This window comes from Colossoma macropomum, unplaced genomic scaffold (genome assembly GCF_904425465.1).
Source record: "Colossoma macropomum unplaced genomic scaffold, Colossoma_macropomum, whole genome shotgun sequence".
Classification (NCBI taxonomy): domain Eukaryota; kingdom Metazoa; phylum Chordata; class Actinopteri; order Characiformes; family Serrasalmidae; genus Colossoma; species Colossoma macropomum.
In genome coordinates, this window is record NW_023494786.1 from 15840012 (window position 1) to 15863232 (window position 23221).

The 23221-nt window shown below is 39.9% G+C and overlaps 1 protein-coding gene across 1 annotated transcript in view; it reads left to right on the forward strand.

Annotated features, from left to right (window-relative positions):
- rtn4rl1b (reticulon 4 receptor-like 1b) overlaps positions 1 to 13150 on the forward strand; it is a 201741-nt gene extending 188591 nt beyond the window's left edge. Inside the window, exons 2-3 of the mRNA XM_036562064.1 lie at positions 8817 to 9268; positions 9382 to 13150. Of these exons, the coding sequence (XP_036417957.1) occupies positions 8817 to 9268; positions 9382 to 10368 (1439 nt within the window). The 3' untranslated portion in view covers positions 10369 to 13150. The remainder of the gene's footprint in view (positions 1 to 8816; positions 9269 to 9381) is intronic.
- Positions 13151 to 23221: the final 10071 nt, after the last annotated feature.

Consider the following 23221-nt stretch of genomic DNA (forward strand, 5'->3'; position numbering starts at 1 on the left):
TGGCTATACTTCAAGACAGTCATAGACCTCTTCTGCTTTCCCAAGTGGCTAATAATGTAGTGACTGGTAGAGAAATGAGAAAGCTCCTCAGTGCAAATGTTTCATTCAGAGCTAGTCAGCCCATAACAGCTTGTTGTCAGTAATATTATTGCCCTAAGGGAGAGCTGTAATTTTAGATTTAAGGTGTGATGAGGCACTGTGTCCTTTAGTTCATCATTTCCCCTTCATTACAGTAATTCCTTCGCAATAAAGATCCTTAGGCTACTTCAGGACTGAACTGAGCTAAATTCTAGTTCTTTTAAAATGGCCTTGACTAATATAATATGCTGAAAAATTATCCAGTCATTTGTCAAACACTTGTCTGTGAAGTAAGCTGTAAAGGTAGCTGGGCTCTCTATGTTCCCATGTTTCACCTTTTAGTTGACTCCATCAACATGAAAATAAGAATAATGTCCATAATTCTGATACTTTTACATTTTCTGATATTATGTGTTCAGTAAATAATATCTGTAGGAACAATTTATATGATATTTTCTTGGTATTTCTGTTTTGTGAGTATGTGCCCACTACAGGTCAAAAGGTCTTTAAACAGGAACAGGAACTTACAGAGGGCATGGCTGACTGGGAGCACACAGCATTTGACCTTGCAGTTGCTGGCTTGTTTCTCTGTGCTCTGGCATTTTCAGTTGTCTTATATCTACTTTAATTTTATTTATTTACTTGTTTTTGGAAATTCAGTTGGACCTCATTTTCAACAAACAAGCATCAAGAGCGTTAACACAAATAGTGACTGAAATGGAAACAAAGATAAGGATAAATGGTCATTGCAATATCTGAAATTGGGTTTATTGGCCTGCTTCATTCAATTTTAAACACACTCTGGTTGTACATTTCAGTGGACATGAATGAGAAGCTATCCAGTGATGGGAAGCATTTAATGTTTTTACTCACAATTTTATTTGAACTTCACAGTATTAAGAGGTGGCACTCATTTTAACAATGGAATCTTCAAGGAAAGCATCTACCCTCCATTTCAGTAGTGTTTTCTGCATGCACTTGTTGACTTGCATGATGACTCATGCCATCCAAAGGACTGTTCCATTACTATATTAGCTCAAGTAAGCCCTTGGAGCTGTGAAGGATCGAGAGCAGACCTATTTACGTAGGGCCATACGTGCCCAGGTTGTTACGTCCCCTTAGCTCTTTATATAAAAGATCAAACCTCAGCATGAAACAGTAAGGAAACCTGTGAGCAGGTTCCTAAGGACATGCTTAGGAATCAGAGGTCATACAAGGGACAACGGGTGTTTTTTTGTAATAGGGACACACTTGCCCTTGACTAGGCTGGTCTCAATGAGCTAATAAGTTAGCTAAGCAAACTTTGTAATGCAAGCTATTTGTTAAGAAGTCAAAGTCATACACACACAGGGTAACATGGAGCAGTTTCCTAGAAATGTGTTGTGATATAATGTTTTAGTGTTTGTAAGTACTCTTGTCCACCTATAATAATTCTACACTACTGGCTTTTTGATGAAGATACTACAGATGTTATGCTGTTTGGCTTAGCTTGTGGCATATATAAATGCCATGCTACTGCAGCACTTTTCCAGTTTTGTACTTGCTGTACTACATCAAAGATTTAATGACAAACAGATTGCTGCAATCAGTGATGGCAGCTTTAAATTGCTGCTATATAAATGATTCTATTTGTGTAAGGATTATTACTATTGAAGTCAACTGGAACACAGACTGTTGCTGATAACAGGCAGAAATGCAACATGACTGATCACAGCTCATAAATCGAAATCAGTCAGTTAAAGTAAACGTATTAGCTGTTATTAATCTGTGGAACTCAAGCAATTAGGAGTGGACATGGGCATATGTTAGTCACAGACACCTTAAAAAAGCACTGAATACATGGTGTGATCACAAACTGCTTCATGCAGCATGACATAACTGCTTCACATACAGTTAATTTGGTTGATTGTGTGGAATGATGTTCCACTTCTCTATAATAGCTGTGAAAAGCTGGTGAAAACTGTAACGAGGCTACGGCCAGACTAGCCCCAAACATTTTCAAAGGGTGGCTTAACTATAGTGTATGCAGCCCATAAGTGCCAATTACAGATCCTTGCACTATGCATTATATGATTTAAAGATGAGATGATAGCAGTTGACAAATGGTGCTGTTTTGTGCAACAAAACTGTATATTTCGTTGTGCCCTCAAGCACAAGGCATACTTATGTAATCATCATAATGTTTAAGGAGCATCTCTACATGCCCGTTCTCAATTTGGTGGATTAGCTGCTTGACAAAAGAGAAATGGTGATTTTTCTGTGTGCTAACACGCACATATTAAGAGCTCTATAATATTTTATTTAAGGACACATGATGACATTGGAATCAAACTGGTAGACATTGCGAAAATGTCCAGGGATGTGGGAAGTTGTTTTAAGTTGGGGATTCTGAAAGCAAGTAGCATATACACGATGTACACAGTGACATCATGCACAAAGATATGCTTTTTCCCTTAAAATTCTTTTTGATAATTTACATACATCAGAATGTGTCATAGTGCACTATAATGTGACAGGAGACAATATATACATGCAAGTGACACATACTATGCTGTTTTTTTCTAATTCTATATAAACTTTTTGCAAAGGATCTGACTGCCTTTCAGTCATATTGTAGATATGTGATGAGGAAGCATATGTCCATAGTCAAGCTACATACTAAAGATTCAATACTCTAACACACATAGAGTGGGAGAGATACTGGTTGGAAAAAATGTGTTCAAAAGGCAGGAAAAGTAACTTTAGGCCACTTTGGGTCACAGAACTAGCCTACAACTCTACATACACTATTTTTACATGCTTGTGTTTCAGCAACATGTCCCAAAGCATCTAGCAGGGAATTGGCTTAATATAATAAAAAATGCTGTGCTAAATGTAAATAAATATAAATAAATAAAAAACAAGCATGCATAGGTCTTTACTATTTTTATTTTTTATGATCTTTTGCAATAACAGTAAACCAATCCCGATATCTGGATGAGCTACAGCCCCCTCAGCACTGCAGCTTCCCTTGTCCCTAAAATGTTTGCATTATATTCATTTTATTGCATTTGTAAGCCTGTACAAAAATAAATGATACATTTCTATGTATCGCTAATCCAAGTGCTTTTCAGGTTTCTATTTTCCTAAATGTATGTGCAGCATTAGTATCAGCACTGAGAGAGATTTACATGAAAAATCAGATATCGGCTTTGGCCGGTGTATCTCCACTTTTATTCATCTTCAAATTCAATAAAGTGCTGTTGAGTACGTTTGACAATGCACATTTACTTTTCATGAACACCTTTGGAAGCCATTTGTTTAGTCATGTCTAATGTAAATATATATTCAGCAAGTCTGAATTAACCCCAGCTGGATGGATTTACATTACTGTGCCTGCTGTGTTTACAGAAAGATTTTCTAATAGCTCTCTAACTCACTGCAAACCACCTGAAGAAATGTCTTAGTGACAATGTGTCAACAGCCTGTATGGTTAAAGTGCTATCTCCCTTTGGTGATGCAAACAAAGCTCAGACTAATCAATAGCCAGCTTGATTGTCAGGGTGTCTGTACGTGCGCGTATTACATTAATGTGACTACCTCTTAAGCGAAAGAATGTTGTTTATGGGGCCATGACAGCGAGGTAGCAAACAGCTCCACGCTTATCAGGGTCCTTAGAGAGACACAGGAAATTGAGTTTGTCCAGTGTAATGGTGGGCCGAGTCACGCCGAGAGACAGACGGACCGCTTCTCTCCTATTAGCAACGATGTGTTATTCATGAGGGCAAATTTAGTGTGAACTATGCTTCATTGATATTCAGCAGACTGACTTTACACTGTCTGTCTGGGGACTAAAGCCATTCTATTTTATGCCTTTATTTAGTTATTTTCCTCTTGGTGACTGCGAGGCATGAAAAGGCACAGTGGCCATGAGGTCGGCGGGGGCAAACGTCAGGCCCAGTCACAGCCTGTTTAATCATTCTCCCCGTAACGAGCTCTCAACTGCATCCGTCATACAGGGACAGATAAGGGGAAAGGTGCTGCAAGACAGAGGAAGAGATGGACAGACGGAGAGAGGGACGGAAAGAGAGGGAGATGGAGGAAGAGAGTGGGAATGACCAGAATAACATCTCCATTGTTCGAAGAAAGAAAAAAACATCTCTTTTTCTCAGGAATTCATTATTGGCACTGAAGGGCTTTGGGGGTGTTATGGAGGGGCTATGGATGCGCTCCAAACCGCCTCAATAATTCAGTTCGGTGATAGAGGCTCATTGTGTGAGCAAACAGTATGATAATACACCTCCACACTTTCCATTTTTATTTTGAGACAGCCCACTGGCCTCCTGTCCCCTCTCCCTCCTTTATCATTATTAGCTCTTATCGGACTGTTGCCCTCTGCATCTCTCTACGCTACTAAAAATATCTCCTCTCTTTATCTCTCAGTCACATTTCTTACCCCTACCCTCTCCAGGAGAAGCAGAGGGGTGTAAATTGCAGTGTGAGCGTTCCAGCAAGCTCACACCAGGCTGCGATCAGGGAGGTGACAGGTGTGAAGCAGCAGGTCTCTGGAGGTAGTTTTCCCCTGCAGGGCGGAGCACAGAGATAGAAACCCCGTCACTCAAACGTAGGGCCGGTACATGTCCAGCGTCCAGCTCAGTGGGGGACATTTCCCTCAGCCAAAGCTAAGCTGTTGGTAAAGTGATGGTTAGGCTGTTATATCAAATTTACTTATACCAAATAAAGCCAACACCTTGCACCTGTACCACTGTGAGTTCACCGCCTAAAACATCTTTCAGAGCCTTCGCATTCTGCAGTGCCTGGCGTCTGAATTGGTGTTTTTATTTCTACACTGGAGCTACAAGGCTAATGTAATGGAAAATGTAATGGAAACCTATAGGTACTGGATTGCACTGGATGTCAATCGTCATATACTTGCCTCAGTCTGTGTTGAGGTGTGAGTTAATCTCAAATAGACTTGCTTATGTTGTTTTTTGGCAGTACAATAGATGCTGCTGTCTAAAAAATTGACAAAAGTACAGTATGTCATACCCACTGTAACTGGAACCTTCATTGCTTTATAGGTTTTCAGAGAAAGCCTAATGATTTCTGAGAAACAAAAGAATAAAAAGAATACCTATAAAATTTAATTTATTTGTATTTAATCATGTTTGTATTTAAATTCTGCAAGTACTGTAGTAACTTTGTGGAAAGGAAAGGATTAAAATCTTGAAACTGCTTAATGCAAAACTGTCCAATAAGGATTTTCTTCTCCGTGGTATCCAGGTTGATACCGCCAAGCGAGCTCTCCCATTGGTTGGACTTCAGGAGCTGAACCAAAGGCAGAATGTCTCAGATTATCTGCTAATATAATTAGGAACTGACAGTGGAATCAACCAATCATGTTTTCGAATTTTAATGGCCAATTTTGTGATTAAAACATCACTCTAGGCCTTCTGGAATACATGTTCATAAGTCTGTTACAAGCTTCAAATAAAACATGGAATACATTTTACAAACTTTGAATGCCTGTGTTTCATTTAGAAATTAGTGAGTAAATTGGTGGATAAATCGCCGTTAGCTTAGCACTAACATTCTAATAGAATCCTATATGGGTGCCAGCTGAAATTAGCATTATCACAGAGGTGTTTTTTCCTTGTGTGTGTGGAGTTTTTTGTCATGGTTGACCACTGAAGTCACATAGCTAAAAACATTAACAGCAGCCATCTTGGACACTGATTTTTTTCTGTATTTCTGTCCATTATTGCAGATAATAGTTTGTCACACATTGTCAGAAGTCACATAAGAATTTGTTTGAGAACTCAACGCAATTTGACACAAGTGTGAAATGATTTAGACATTCCATTTACACTGTGCTAATTGATGAGGTATGAGCTTTCATTACTTCAGCTACATTAGCCTTGCAGTTCTAGTACAAAACTAAAGAAGCAAACCTCAGACGCCAAACGTGTTTTGGCTGATGAACTGAAATCATCGCTTCAATGCTCACTTATATGGTAACAAAACAATATAGACCCAGACAATAGCAGAAGAAATAAGCTTAATATAGTTCTTGGCACTGTGAATAGGCAAGGGATCAGTGAGATAGAGACTGGAATGTGTCAGACATGAGGGTAAAAGAGAGAGACTTTTTTATATGAGCTGGACAGTTCGTCTTTATCTGGGTTACATCTGATCCCACCTACAAGTGGGAAATAAATCATTCCATTAAAGGCATAACATAAAAATAAGTGCTGAGTTGCTGAGCAAAGAGGAAGATTATAGCACCCAGGAAGGTACAAAAGAGTTGGATGGACGGAACGCACACGTTGCAATCTATTAATAGAAATACATCTACAAAAGCATAAGCACAAATAGCGATGCAGTGATATGGGACGACTAATGCGATCTGAGGGGATGTTTGCAAACACAAATGTCAGGAGGATGAGGAAAATTGAACAAGGCTCAACTGTTCCGCCAGCCAAAATCAAGCTGTTTGCCATGTCTTTTCCTGTTTATTTGCCTTATATCCCCTACAGCCTAACTCCCCACAAGCAATCTAGCATGTATTTTTCCTCATTCATTCAAAGAGCTGGTGTCATGCTTGGTGCAGGCTACCATTCAGACAACGGAATGAAACTGTGGTTGGCTCATGCGCGTGCATGAAAGAGAGAAAATAAGACATGATAGCGAAAAATAAAGAACATAAAATCAATTTCAAGTGCATGTAACCAACCTTAAGAATAAATTGTTTCTTCTCGCTTTCACTCAAATCAGATGCCTCAGTTCACTTCATTTATGACTCTATAATGCCTCTACTCCCCACTTTATCATTTTCCTTCCTGTTGGGAAATGTGTGTGAGCCAGGTTTTGTATTGTGGCCTGATTGAGTGTAGAGATAGTGATGGTCTCCCAATAAAGGAGGTCTGTTAGATTCTCCCCTGCACTGTGGGATCGATCCCTCTGCTCCCCATTGCAGAATAAAGACTAGCCGAATCTTTCTGATCTGCACCTCCATTCTTACTTATCTGACATTCGGCTAGGAGCCATTACATTACCCTATTTACAGAGGCCTCGGAGGATTTGTGAAAAATGTCTATCTCGCCTCCTCGGTGTTTACTAGTCAAACACTATTCACTTGCTAGCTAACCCCAGAGAGAAGCCTGTGTTTTGGGTATTGAGGTGGTGAGCGTTGGAATGGCAGGCGGGAAGGACATATTTTATTGTGGCGGAGCGTCAGGACAAACAGGATTACACGGCCACTCTGGGAGCAAGGCTCCTGCACAGGTGATGCACGCTGCTTGAGGGCTGTCATCAGACGCCCAGGGAATTATCACTAAAGGTCAACACAGTCAGCATCTGAATGTCACAGCTTAGCCACATTTGAGAGTGAAAAATATTCCAATAAATATCTGCTTGTCTCCTGTAAGAACATAATTCCCTGCCTCAGAATTTCCAATGCAGAAATCTGAAGGATTATAGCAATGTTAAGAGGCAGCGGGAGCGAATCGATTTTGAGTGAATGACAGGAACAATGTTCTGAATAATGCATTTTTAGAAGAAGGAAAAAACATTGCCGTTGGTGCCCAAATGGGATTCCTAAATTGTGAAAAATTCTCCCTCTTCTCCATTCACTTTAGATGAACTGTTGGATGCCTTTTGGCTTAGATTTAGTTAAACATCTACAGGGTCATTTTCAGAGACCTTAGTTTGGCTTGAGTCTGCTAGATACTCATATACTGTTAGAAATAAAGGCTTTGTGCAGGTACATTTTTCATTCATCAAGGTACAAACAATCTAAATGTACCTTCAAAGGTACAACAGTGGTTTTAAGGTCCAATTGTGTACCTTTATTACGTTTTTCCCAGGTAAAAAGTACATATTTGCACTTTTCCATAACCTAATCCTTTAAATCAGAACAATAAAATAAAAAGCCAGGAGATGAGACGGGGTGTGTGGAGTCAATACAACTTAGAAAATGTCATTTCAATGGATTATGGTACAATTATGTTTTCTGACTAAAGGTACTGAGATGCACCCTTGAGGGTATCACCCCAGTGACAAGAGGGGTACTGCCCCAGTGACAGTTTTGTACCTTTATTTCTGAGAGTGTAGCTGTTCTGCTGAATAAGTGATTATGAAATATCATGTATCTGCCTTGTTTATGGGCTCCTAGCAGTTTAATGACTGCTTGCGAATGCCAGTTATTCTATCCTTTCCAAATTCCCTCTCTGATAGATGAGAATTTTTGGATAGATCCACATTTGTCACTCTGTGCAACCTACAGCATGAACCTGCTGTTACACACTGTTAGCAACAAGCTAAAGACACAAATCACTGTAACTGTATGGTAATCTGTATCTATCAACAGGTTGTGTGGCCTGTTTGAGCTATTCATCATCATTTAGCTTTCCAGCATTAATATCCTGGACAGCCTATGTGACACCCCCTGCTGTATCCTATCTATCTCTGTCCAGTCTCATACTGTTTACTACCACTCTGTCTTGACCTCTGTCTGCATCCTCTGCCCTCTTCCTCGTCAACATCTTCTTTCTTTGTCACTTTATCCCATAGCATTTCATCCCCAAATCATTCTTAACCTCTTTTTATGGTACATAAAGTCCTCTTGATACATGTGGTACATCAGATCCTCTTGCTCACCAGTTCTATCTTCAAGCTCAAAAATGGACAAAATGCTGGGCTCCATTCCAACAAGCCTTTTCTGACTCTCTCACCTTTTGTCTCCCATCTTCTTTCTCTAGGCTGTGGGCTTGAGTTCCTGCTGGTGCTCTGTGGGTTGGAGCTGTCCTGGTCCTGCCCGCGTCACTGCATCTGCTACTCAGCCCCCAGCACCGTCAGCTGCCAGGCCCACAACTTTCTGTCCGTCCCTGAGGGCATTCCCCCGCACAGTGAGCGCATCTTCCTCCAGAACAACAAGATCCACAGGCTACTGCGGGGCCACTTCAGTCCCACTACGGTCACACTATGGATCTACTCCAATAATATCACCTACATTGAGCCCTCCACCTTTCAAGGCTTTACCCTGCTGGAGGAGCTTGATCTGGGGGACAACCGCCACCTGCGCACCCTGTCCCCAGAGACCTTTCACGGGCTTGGTCGTCTCCATGCCCTGCACCTGTACCGCTGTGGCCTGAGTGCACTGCCTAACAACATCTTCCAGGGCCTTCGCAATCTGCAGTACTTATATTTGCAAGTAAGCCTAAGTTTTCAGTCATATAGTTGGTTAAGGCTTATGTCATTTTGTCTGCACATTAGCAATATTACATATTATCAAAAACAAAAACTGTCTCCTCTGTCTCTTTACAGGACAACCATTTGGAGTACCTGCAGGACGATATCTTTATAGACCTGCACAACCTGAGCCACTTGTTTCTTCATGGAAACCGCCTGTGGAGCCTGCACCAGAATACCTTTAGAGGCCTGCGGGCTCTGGACCGGCTGCTGCTGCACCACAACCAGTTGCAGTGGGTGGACCGTCTGGCCTTCCACGACCTAAAGCGCCTCACCACCCTCTATCTGTTCAACAACTCTCTGACAGAACTGGCTGGAGAGTGCCTGACCTTGCTGGGTGCACTGGAGTACCTGCGTCTCAATGACAACCCCTGGGAGTGTGACTGCAAGGCCTTGTCTCTGTGGGACTGGCTCAAGAGGTTCCGTGGCTCCACATCATCAGTTGGCTGCGTGGCTCCACTCGAGCTGGCAGGAAAGGACCTGAAGCAGCTAAGGAAAGAGGACTTCCCCAACTGCTCTGGATCTGAGTCTCTGCACCAGAGCAAGACCAAGTCATGGGCTGGAACAGACAAGGTCTCATTGAAGCAAGAGCCCCAACCTGCCCAGCCTCCCCAAACACACCCACACCAGCCCCACCTTACTGAACAATTCCCCTCCTCACCTTCACCTCTGCCCCAGCCACCCCCTGCTATTAACGGGGTGCAGGCGGGACCAGGAGGTTCCCCAGATGTGGTGACTCCTCAGAGACCCGGTCGCTCCCGGAACTGTACGCGCCAGCGAAACAGGGACAGCAAAGGAAAAGGGCCCAACGAGGTGCACACCTCAAAGGAGATGGCAGACAAGGAGTACTCCTCACCAGATTTTACTGGAAAATATGACCACACTTCCCCTGATAGTTCCACCACACGGAGAAAGCACAAATGTACCCCCCGGACCTCTGTGCGTCCCCCCAGTGGGGTCCAGCAAGCCACCAACAGAGGGAACGCCTATTGGCCCCTCTCCTTTTTCTCCAGTACTGTGGGACTTCTTGTGCTGCTAAGCACTGGATTCATCCTACGCTGAACTTGATGCTGATGCATTATAGCTATACAAAAACAATGCAGTCCTCAGATCCACTCTAGCTCCAGCCTTGCAAGGCCTCTTAACATGTGTCTCTGTGTGTGTGCAAGTGTGTGTGTGGGAGTGCAAGTCATTGTGTGTATGTCTGTAAAATACTATGTAAGGAGCTTTGCCATTTAGACTCTGAAATAGACACACATGGTTGAACATCATATTGCTAAAGACTCACAAATTGGGGTGAGCCAAAGGTGGAAGATTTGAAAGAGAAGAATTAGGGCAAACTAAACATGCTTGCACTGCCACTGTTGCCATGACATTTTCATTTACTTTTGGCTGAGTCTCTATCAGCTACATATTTATGAAAGCTCACCAAAATGACATGTAAAAGGGAATATGACATGTAACTGAAATCCAGGTCTGGGAAGGTCACTCCATTACAGATTACAAATTACCAGATTAAAAATATTTTAGTAATGTAATCTAAATTTAAATGATTAAACAAGCTTATTAATATATTCACATGATTTCCTTTACATCTAAATTCTTGTATAATTAAGTGGCCATATATTGAACTAAAAAATTGTGTTGCTTGTATATCCAGACCGTGAAGCTTTCCTGCCAGTGATCCTGCCTCTCTTAGGTGTGCCCTTCTTATATTTTGCCATTCTTTTCTCATTTTCTTATGTTTGCATTGTATCTAGTGTTTAAGGAAAAAGATATTGCTTGAAATTTCTTTCCATCACAACATCTGAATGTAATTCTGCAAATAATCACCTCATTTTCAGAAAGCATCAAAACTTTCATTACTGTCTGTTTCTTTGAAACTTACTGTCATTTCTCCATTCATTTGTTTGTAATGATTTACAGGTTTTCCACCTTTAGGTTTTTATGTTACATGTACTCTGCTACTCCCCAAACCCAGCGAGACATTCTGGAGATAACCCGGTAAAGGTCAGGTTGAGAGAAATGCCATTTATGCCACCCTATTTTATTATTTTCAGTAAAGTTTGTGACTTCAAGAGGTCAAATTGGGCGTAGCAAACAGAAACAAATAGTTGTACTTTAAAATGTCATCCTTCACTTAGTTTTAAAGTCCTGCCAAATATATCTTTCTGAATAGTTGCTGCCATCGAAACCATGCCAGATGAAAAATGATGTACTATTATCTTTCACCAGGGAGGACCTTCTAATCAGACTAGAACCTTTTTCAGTGTTTTACAAGGAAACTGTTGAATACAGTGCACTCGGACTGACTAGCCTCTATAAAAGCACACTGGTTATCTTACCTCAAACTGTTGCCTAAACTCCATACATTTTCAAAATAGATGTTTTATACATCATCATTCCATTTTCTTTTCTTTCTACATAAAAAGTTGCATGCAAAAGTATTAACGCCTCGGTGAAGTTGCTTTTTTCCGGATTTCTATGTAAAAACAAGTTCACATCCTCAACAGGGAGCAAACTTAAATATGGCATTTTTCTGCAAATTTAAGTGCACACTTATGACACAGTTCTGTTGATTTTGTTTGACATACCAAAAAAATAAATAAATAAAATGTGCCATAACTTTTGCATTTAGCATTTTTGTCCTAATATGTTGCATTCAGTAAATAATAGACCTACAGTAACTGTGCATTAAAATATGCAGAATTGTGTTCTCTGTAGAGGTTGTGTACTTAATGTCACCTAGAAAATCAACAAAATATGTCATTTGAAACTTTTGCATACAACTGTATCATTTGCCACTCACCCTTCTATGTCTGGATTAGTTTGTGACAATACATAATGAAGCCTAACGATAACAAGCTGCTATTATTGTTTAAAGAAGCAAATGCTTCGAAAATTCAGTGTGACCGTGTATGTGTGAGAGAGAGAGAGTGTGTGGGTGAGTGCATGTGCGTGTGTGTATGTGTGTCCAAGATAAACAGAAATGAAAAGTTGTGGGTGTTTCTTGTCTTTTGTGTTTGTTTGATTTGGCTGAGCTGGAAACTGGAGATGACCTGCTAACAGGGGCATAGAAACAGGAAGTGCCCCGAGGGGACCCAGGTCAAATTGGGGTGAACTCCATTTTTGCTAACAGCCCTCTGTCTGAACCCTCCATCAAAAACACGGACACCCTTCTCTCTTAGCAGGCTGGGAAACCACTGTTCAATGATAACCAGAGAAGATAAGGAAAAAAAAAAAACAATGTTCCTTCAACTATCTTGTTGTGATGAAGTATAACAGCGATTTTCAATTCACCTTGGCCAAAAATGACCTTTTGGAGCCATAGGACTGCTCGTTGGACACTTAATGACTGCTGTTTTCAAACAAGGCAAGCTGGGGTCCTGGAGAAAGACAATCGCGTCTGTTTCAGACAGAGGCAGCAATGTGGACAGGGCGTCGGGTCATCAGCTGCGGGTGCTGGAGAACTGCTGGAGAATTGTGCCTCCTTTATTGAGATCGTCTTTGTAAAAAATAACGAACTGTGAACTGTACTGTCAGCAGTAGATGGACTTGTAAGGGAGATATTAATCAGAATATGGCAAAAACTGTGACTGTATGACATTTCTGATGACAACAGGGTTTCTGACTTCTCAAGCAGAGGGGTACCTTTCTGCAGTTTTTTTTTTCCTTTTGATTTTCTTTTCATTTAGGTTTTTTTTTCTTACATGCTTTAGGCACCATTTTCAAAGAAACTGCACAATCCAGTCCCCTTACTCTTCCACCGTGCCCTCTATTCTCCTGCGTCTCGCCAACCCAGTTATTTGATGGTTTGACAAGTTGTTCTCAGACGACTATACAAAAAAAAATGTTTATAAAGATATTAAAATCTATATCTTCTTATGTTACACATGTTTGGAAGCATTTCTTTTGCAGTATGTTGGCACTAATGGAGTGAGGAAAAAGGGGGAAGAGCAAGCCCCTCTCCCTCCATCTTATTAATTTAGAGTAAGAATCCACTCTGTCAGCAAGTTTGTCTTATTCCTTTCTGTTTTTTTCCCCTCAGTCTATGCTCTACTTTACAATCTCTCCAGATCAGTCACTGGCAGCTATAGCAGAGCCTCTCCACAAATGGAATCACCCCGGTATCTGTGTAGCTCAAGGATTCACTCTTTTACACACACACACACACACACACACACACACACTTCTTAAGTACACAGTGCTTGATAGCGCTACCACCCACAAAACCTGGCAAACGCTTTTAATTTAGCAGATTACAGCAATTTCACTTCATGGAAGATACTCAACCATATTGATGCATGTGTGTGTGTTCAGTCTCATACATAAACATACATAAAACTCACACACAGGTCTGCCGTACATCATCTCCGAAGTGCCAGAGCTATTTATAAGCATGTCATTGTATACCTGTAGATATTCAAGGTTATCATTACGATTATTAATGGAGCTTTACAGTATAAATTCAATTTCCTCTTCTCCTCTCCTTTCCCACTGTGATGGGAATTGATCCCAGCATTAATGTCTAATTTTTTTCCAGCAAAATATGGGAAAGTCTAGTTTTCCGCATGGCAAAGGATGGAGACAGCGCTGCCCATAAATTAAGGCTGCAGATCTAACATTTGAGAGGCCCATGGATAGGGAATCTAGGCACCACACTATTTAATTCTGATTTGATTTCCGATTTCTGTAGGCTATTTTATCATTTTTCCCATATTTGCCCATTTTCACAAGTAGCAGCAGCTAAAATCGAACTGTAGCCTGTCCATGGCACACTTGTTACATCTATAGGCCTACGGTTTTATGTTTCACCATCTAATACGTTTAAACTGGGGGTGTAACTACAGGGGCTCAAGCCAGGACCCCAGATTTCTCACCATAAAAAAAAAACTGTCCACTAATATTGCAAAATGTAAGGTCATCATAGACATAGAAGTTCAGCACTGTGAAAAAGTGACAAGAATATTGCTATCTTCAAGCATTCACCCCAAACATCTGTGCTTAATGCTGTAAAAGGTAGGTTAATTAGGCTCTACCCACTGTGGTATACTGTCAGCTGTTACAGTAACTAACATTAGCTGATAAAATGTGAGGTAAACAATCGTGTTGTTTTTAAACCTGTTTTTTCCCTATGGTTATGTTAATGGTAGGGTAATTTTCTAATGATTTAGCTATGATGATGTTGGCTATATGGTGGTAATCCTCACTATAGGGCCTTAATGGTTGCTAGGTGGCTCCCTCATCCTGTAACCAGGCCCCAAATAAAATTCTGACTACGCCACTGGTTCAAACTAAACTAAAAGAATAGGTAAACACAACAGTTTAAACATTGGCCTCATTGCAAGTTTGATGCCTGCTGATGCCACAGCCATCTGTGGCTGGGAGTCCAAGACAGCATTATTAGCCATGCTCTCTCTGGGTGGGTAGGACGTTGGCCGATGTGGGCATCTGTTAACAGATGCAACATAATTGGCAATTAGTCTTCTCCTCCAAGCGTGTTGAGCCGTCCAATGGTGCTGCATTAGCGGCAGTTTGAAAATGTATGGCTGGCTTGACATGTCTTGGAGAAAATATCATGCTAGCTCTCAGCTTTCAAGCTTTTCAGATGATTCAGTTACATAAACTGTCATGCATATGCTTATGTAAAAAAAAAAAAGCCAATTATAACTTTTTTTTATACCGGTACAGAATCACAAGGCAATTACACTTTATTTGGATAGCCCACTTTAGATGCTTTGTAGATACTAAATTTACTTTCAAGTTACATTCAATTAAATTTATACTAAATTGACCCTAATTTTCTTTAAACCTGGCTCTAACCCTAACTTTAACATCAACCCAAAACCGAAACCCAACCCTCACCCTGGTCCTAGCCCTAACCCTGGTCTAAATCCTAACCCTAACCCCACCACTGTTTAGAATCAGTTTCAACAGATAGTTTGTTAACAATTTGAACATTTGTAGGGTTTTTTTGGAAGGGGAAGGGGGTACTCAACACTTTTCTTTGCACAAGACCTCCCCTTTCTCATGTGTTCAAATGCAAAGGACGTCAAACTGGCTTTGATTGCAGGAATTCAACTTGTTTTAGAGGAATTTTTCATTTCAGAGGAAATTAAGCATGGTGTCTTGATGAGATGTGGGGGCTTTTCTAATAATACTGACGAAGCATTGCACAAATACTAAATGCACATTTGCCGTCTTGCTAAACAGATGGAGGGGAGCAAGAACAATATGATTTGTCAACTTGTATGAAAACATTCCGAGTGCTTACTGCTGAGATGTGAGTGGCACACGCTGCTAATGCTGCTAAAGCTGTGGGCTAAACTGCAATTGTGTCAGTGTTGTCATCTCCAGACTAAAAAAAAAAAAGCAGGAGCTCCTGAAGGAGCTTTGCTTCTACCTCCGTGTATTAGCAGAATTTCTTTGTAAGGAAGGAGTTGCATCATCATTGCTAAAAATACCGTCTGCTAAACAGGCCCCTGTTCCACTTAACACATGTAAATGAAGAATTAGGAGGTGTGTGAGAATGAGAGGGCATGGAGAGGATGAGAGCGGTGGGCGAGAGAGGTAGAGATAGAGTTGGGACTCAGGGAGAAAGAAAGACTAAAAGAGCAGACAGAGAACAGATGGTAGGTCGAGGGGAGGAGGGGGGGAGGCCACAGGGGGCGCTGTAGTGCCTGGACAGTAACAGAATGTAAAAGCACCACGTTCCTAGACTTTTCTCTTTTGATTTGTGTTTATTTGTCATGCTGACTTTTTACAGTCTGTTTTTAGTTCATTTATATTTTTGCATTGCAACTATTCAAAGAGCGTGTTTCTACAACGTTAAAGTAAATAACACTTAAATAACTCCTGAGTCAATTAAATCTGCATCTACCCTATAGTTCTGTTTTTAGTGTTCAGGCCACCTTAAAATTTTGAGCTAATTGAAGTTTTAACAGAACAAGAATCTGTGTCATTTGACAGTATAAACACTAACTTTAAAACCCCATTTTTTACACACAAAATAATTTAGGCTTATTCTTAATAATAATAATAATAATAATAATAATAATGATAATAATAAAAATTGTAGCACTTGTAATACATATCATTTGAAGTTCTTTTTCTCAAAAAAAGAAAAATTACAATGTTAAAGCAATGTATAAAGATCAATGTCAATGTAATGTTTTAAGTAGGCTGACCACATCATTTTTTACAGTGCAGAGAGAGAGAGAGAGAGAGAGAGAGAGAGAGAGAGAGAGAGAGAAAGAGAGAGAGAGAGAGAGAGAGAGAGAGAGAGAGAGAGAGAGAGAGAGAGAGAGAGATAAAAACAGTTACATAGAGAGAGACAGAAAAACAAACAAAGAGAGAGAGAGAAAAAGACAGGGAAAAAGACATAGAAACAGAGACACAGAGAGAGACAGAGACAGAAAGACAGAGAGAGAGACCTGAAAGAGACAGAGAAAGAGAGACAGTGAGACAGAGAGAGAGAAAGAGACTGAGAGGAAGAGAGAGAGATAGTGAGAGACAGAGAGAGAGGAAGAATAAGAGAGAAAGAAAGCGAGAGAGAGAGAGAGTATGGTATACATGCATGCATATCTTGCCCACAGGGTCATTTTGGGTTCCATAACAGCAGCATTGAGCAGTAAATGCAAATGTATGAGTTTAAAGTGAATACTCCTGCACTGCACTGCTCTTAGAAATCCAGCAGGCACGGTTTGAGAAAGCTTATAAAGAAGGCTGAGGGTGTTGGGCATAATTTACTTCCTTTCACTGTTGTGTGAGTTTGATGTTTAATTAAAAGCAAGCATTTAGAAAATTAAAAAAGCAAGCAAGCAAGTGCGAAACAGCGAGAGAGAGAGAGAGAGAGAGAGAGAGAGAGAGAAAGAGAGAGAGAGAAAGCACGCAAGAGACAGAGAGAGGAGGAAGACAGAGAAGTGTGGGAGTGTGGGTGTAAGTGAGAGATGAGGAGAGAGAGTGAGAGAGAGAGAGGGAGATACAGAAGGAGTGTGTGAGAGAAAAAAACGAAGGGATGATGAGGGAGAAAGAAAAAGGAGGAGAGAAAGAAAGTGTGTGAGAGAGAGAGAGAGAGAGAGAGAGAGAGAGCCAAACGAGGCGAACATGATAATTAACAGCATTAAGAATAAATGACAAATGCCATAGCACCTGGCTCTTATGCAAGCTCCCCCCTCCCTCCTTCTCTCGCTCTCTTGCTCCTTCCCCAGGTCCCTCGCTCCCCAATCAATCACAAACTAATATCACCTCCCTATATAGAAGCCCTTCCCTCTCTCTCTGCAGTGCTTTTTATTCTGTTTATTTATTTAGACTTGAAAATCCCATCAGACCTCTCTGAACACCCTGCTCCCCTCAGCTAAAGCGGCTGCATATAAAACAGTGGGGGCCAGGCTCTATCTCCCCCACCCACCGCACCGCTTGACCAGAGGAGCCTGTAAAACTTTAGCTGCTGAAGTAAAACACTGAATTACGGCGCTGCCACGCGGAGTAAAAATAGAATCCTTCCTCCAAACTCCTTGACTTTTATTTGACGTAGTTTATTAGCGGCCAGGCCGTATCTTTTTTAGAGTTATGACCGAGGCCTCCTCTGCTTAAGTGAAAGCCCAGCTGTGGTAAAGTGGACTGTGATGTTTCCATCGGCCATGCTGTGATTTCTTGCGGAAGTTTATTATGGCTCCGTAAAGGTAGTGGCCTCTCGCAAGGCAACAGGCTTCTGTCAGGCCCGTAGCTGATCAATGGTGGCAATTAACACAGCAGATCAATTCTGGTCAAGAGCAGGCCTCGAGCAGCCTGGCCCGTAGCCCCATCAGTCCTGCACAAATCCCACGCTGAGACAAGCCCCCGAGCAGAGCACCTAATGACACACACACACAGCACTTTCCCTGCTCCGATTAATCACACGCACCCCAATTCTGACACAATACACACTCCAAAAACTCCACAGCACTTCCTCCTTTTATTTCTGCTCAGTAGAAAACCTGTGGCCATCTGCAGCCTCCGACACTTTCTCTGCTTCACACTCTCACACTCACCTTTTCCCCACTTTTTCTGTCTCTCACATACACGCTCTTTTTCACACACACAGACAGAAACACAACTAAACACACACATACATTTTTTATACCTTGTCAAACGTATATATCATATGATTTCCATAGAGAATATAGATATATATATATACTACCTACTTATGTGTAAAGTACTTTTCAAGTGTCAGAGAGCCCCTTGCCATTTATTTAACTTCCATTCAAAACAGCCATTAAGTACAAATTCCTTTTTCAGAGCAAGAAAAAAAAATCAGTAAACATATAATTACACAAAATTACACAAAAGCCTCCAACACTAAGTGTGGTATCTCTAGTAAGCTCTTTACTTTTTGTGCTCTACTGCTTTTTTATTAATAGGTTCCCCTTTAAAGAGACACTAACATTCACACAAGCTACTGCACCTCGCTAACTTATGAATCTAAAATGGCTAAAGGAGATATTTCAGAAGAGATTTGATATAAAATATTTCACTTACATTAGTAAGAGAAAAGTCAAAGAAAAATGTATGAAGAAACAAGCGTTTCCAAAACAGTAAAAAAATATATTTTAAAAAAATTGAGAGTAAATGGGACACCTGACAAATGTGCAAGACCTGTTAAATAAATAAATAATATTATCTTTATTTATACAGCACTTTTCATACAGACGGCAGCTCAAAGTGCTTTACAGACAGGTGATAAAGCTTAACAATAATAGAAGTCTGAGTATTAATTTAAACTCATATAAGGCAATGTCAAATTAAATTAAGATAAATATCAGGGAGACATAAAACTTAATTAAATGCTAAGTTATAAATATACGTTTTCAAATGTTTCTTAAAAGTGAGCACTGAGCTCGACTGTCTAATAAAAGATGAACTGAGTTACACAGTTTAGAAACAAAATAACAGAAAGAGTCCTCTCCATGTTGGAACACAGACATTCTGTGATGTAAGCGGGTGCTAGATCATTTAGAGCCTTAAAAAGTAGTAGCAGCGTTTTTAAAATCTATCCTAAAATATATATTTAGCCATATTTTAACACAGGATTGATATGAGGTCTTCTTTGATTCTCTTAAGATCTGTGCTGCTGCATTTTGTATGAGTTGTAGAGGATGTATTGTTTTTTCCATTAAAAAGCATTACAGTAATCAACTCTGCTTATAACAAATGCACAAACAAGTTTCTCTGTGCTGCACAGAGATAGAAAAGGTCAGACTTTAGCAATATTTCTCAAATGGTAAAAAGCTACTTTAGTGACTGTGTTTACATGTGGGATAAAACAGCTCAGAATCTAAGACTGCATTCAGGTTTTGGATTTCAGGTTTGGAATACGAAGATAAAGAATCAAACTTCTCATAAAGCATTCCAGTACTAAGAATCAGTATTTCAGTTTTTTCTTGGTTTTGTTGTAGAAAATTTTGTGACATCCACTGAGATATATATGAAAATGAAAATGTATAATTGTGTGTCATAAGTATCTAAAACACAACTGAAAATTGATATCATGTTTCCTAGTAAAATCACCTAGAGGGAGCATGTAAAAAGAGGAAAGCAAAGGCCCTAAAACTGAACCTTGTGGGACTCCCTAAGAAATGTTATATTTTTTTGATGAATGCTCTTCCGGTGAAACCAAGAACTAAGATTTAAACTGCTCTAAAACTGTGCTTGAGAGGCCTGCCCAGTATTCTGGATGGTGGATGACAATCTTGTGGTCAACGGTATCAAATGCTGCACTAAGATCCACTAAGACCAAAATAGAAGGATTTTGTGCATTAACCACCAAAACTGTCCCCATCAGATAAGCAGCACTTAAAGATTTCAACTTTGAGATTTGAAAAATCCACAGGTGTTTCTGTCCATCCTTCCTTCCTTCCAGTGCTATGGGTCTGAAAGGAAGTGTTGCTGTCAAGAAATTGCTACTGAGAAAAGGAAACAAAAACAAGACAACTTGCACACCAAAACTGGACAGCTGTGGAATAAATGCAACTATTTCAATTTAGATGTTATCCATGTTTTGATTACATGGTAGCATTTTTAAAAGTGTGTTTTCACTAAATTTTGGGTTCTTGAATGTGTATTTGTGGTCCTCAAATAAAACCTTTTATCAACATTCAGGTTAATCCACTGTTGTGACCAATGGCAAAAGCGGGGACAATTTAACTTTTGACAGAACAATCTGCTTACTACTTTTGTAGTCCATCTCTACCATCAACATGTAAACACAGCATTAACCTAACCCTAACCTTAATCTCAGTAACCAAACAGAAATTGTTTTCCTCTTTCAGTTAACAAAAATGGAAAAGCCATTTTGCAAAGCTTGGACCCTTTTGCTGCTCCTGAAATGCTAGGCTAACCCTGTTTTCTCTTTTCATCCTGAAAATGTATAAAAACAAACACCCACACATACACAATCCCAGATGGTGGGGGCTACTACGCACCTCAAGAAAAACAGCAAGTCTTATCTTTACTAAAATTAACAGCAGATTAACAGCAGATTGCAGATTTAACATCCTCTTCTACCAGCACATCATAATGAACTCATTTCCACAGTTACCGTACATTAGCTCATAATCTATGCCAGTATCAGAGAAATGACATTACATCATAAACCTGTAATAGCAGTAGTCCAGTCAATTTAGAACAGCTAAATCTGATACAGAATTCTCAGTCTTCCATGTCTCCCGGGCTGAGTAACCAAACTCTACAATGAAGAGCCAATTAAACTGGAGCTGGAGGACATGCTGGGGATCACAGTGAGGCTAAGGCATGCAGGTGCTGGATGAGGGCCCTCTATTTCTGCTGATTACTGATGACTACAGCAGACAGAGAGGCAGGTGCAGTGGGGTAATCATAAAGATGTCTCTTCTTACTTTACAAAATGCAGTGGTACAATCAAGACAATGCGGTTTCTCATGACCTATGCAGAGTGCCAGCATGACCAACAACATGACATTTAGTAAGTGAATGGCTTAAAACTGCAGGGCATTTTAATTACTGTACTGAATATCTGAATATTGGTTCCTGTATATCATACGCATAGACCACCACATAAATCTAGTGTTGTAGTCAAGATCATAAGAGCCAAGTCTGAGACCTGGACACATCGAGTGCCAGTCAAGACCAAGAGGTGTTTGAGATTTTTCCAGAGTATGTGTGTATATATATATATATATATATATATATATATATGCCAATGAACATGAGCAAAAAAATAGTACTCAGTTTAGCCATCATACAAAGATCAACTAGATCATCAACCGGCATTGAACAGATTTGGTAGAATCTAGCCAGTCATTAGAGATCAGTTTCTGACCACAAAGCCACTATTGGCTGGATAGCGCTGTGCTGAACCAATGAATGACATTGATGCATGCAAAAACAAGGGATGGGCACGACTAATCCACAAACCAAGTACACATTACAAAATGGTACTCAATACACACCATACAATATTTTTTACCGTACCTGAGAAAAAAACAGAAAAAAATGCTGAGTACTTGTGTTACAGCTGAACCTACGGTGTGGAAGTGTTGCTAGGCTACCTTATACCACCTGTGGGTCTGGGGGGGTTTCATTATTCAGCATGGGCATGGGCACCTACTTTCACAAGAAAGGGTAATTTGACTGGCAGGCAAAACGACCAACGACAAACTGTTGCTTTAACCTTATATATAAAAGCTGCCAATTCATTGTCTAAGAATTTACAGAATGCATAAGTCAGATCATATCTAGTCATTGTGCTTTTAAAAAATTGTGTTATTAATCAATGAACAATACAAAAATGTTATATTTTAAAACAAAATCTAGGCCTTTATCAATTTATGCCCTAATTATTTCACTTTTTAAGCTATGATAAAAAGGAAAACGGCAGTAAAATGGAAATTTTAAATTTACTAATATACACCATGTGGTTGTATTACATAATGATAGGATGTGAATTACTTCTTACTAGTTAATAGCTGGCATTTTACATAATAAACAAAAGTTGTTATAGGCTGTCTACAGCAGGGTTTTGTGTTTTTGTGCTTGACCACAAAATTACTCAAAATGTCCATCACTAGTAAAACCTCAATGCTATTACGTCTAATACACTCATATCAGTGTCTCATACACACTGTATCTAGCACATCAGTGATACTGCTGGTTGAGAATGGTTCCCCACTCAAATAATATCCACCACAAACTGGCAATGTACACCTTTAAAGTGGACCTATAAGGCACTTGAACCTCATTAAGTGTCCAGTGGGTAGAAGTTTAAGGTGAGTATGTGTAGATCCTCTTATGAGAAAACTGTAGTAATACAATAAGAAACCTATTTGCCAGTTGGGACCACACATTCACCAGAAGATTGTAACATGAGTAGAGATTATGACTGTAGAAGGGGAGAGAGCTCTGAGAACTTGTGCTAGAGTTCTGGATGGTTTCTGCTTTAAGCTCACAAACCGGACCACGGTGTAGGGTCCTCCTCCCAAACTCCACTAAGAATTCTATAGTGCTGTACAACATTTCTATAAAAATCTATAATACTTTCACATCCATATTATATTTCTACTGTTCTATTGCAAGAAGACCCTCTGGTGAATCTTACACCAATTTGTTGTCTAAGTTTAACAGAATGCATCATTCATAAGTCAAATTGTTTATAGTCTTTGCATTTTTTCAAAATAAAAAAATGTGTAATTAATCATATCAACACAAGAAAATTATATTATAAATGAAATTTAGGCCTCTATCAATGTATGTCTTAATTATCCCACTTTTAATAAGCCATTTTAATAAGCAATGACAGAAAGGCAAATAGTAAAATGGAAGTTAGAAATATGCAAATTACATAGTGTCTAATGATATTATGTGAATTAAGTAAATGTGGTTATTATTGCTATCATTA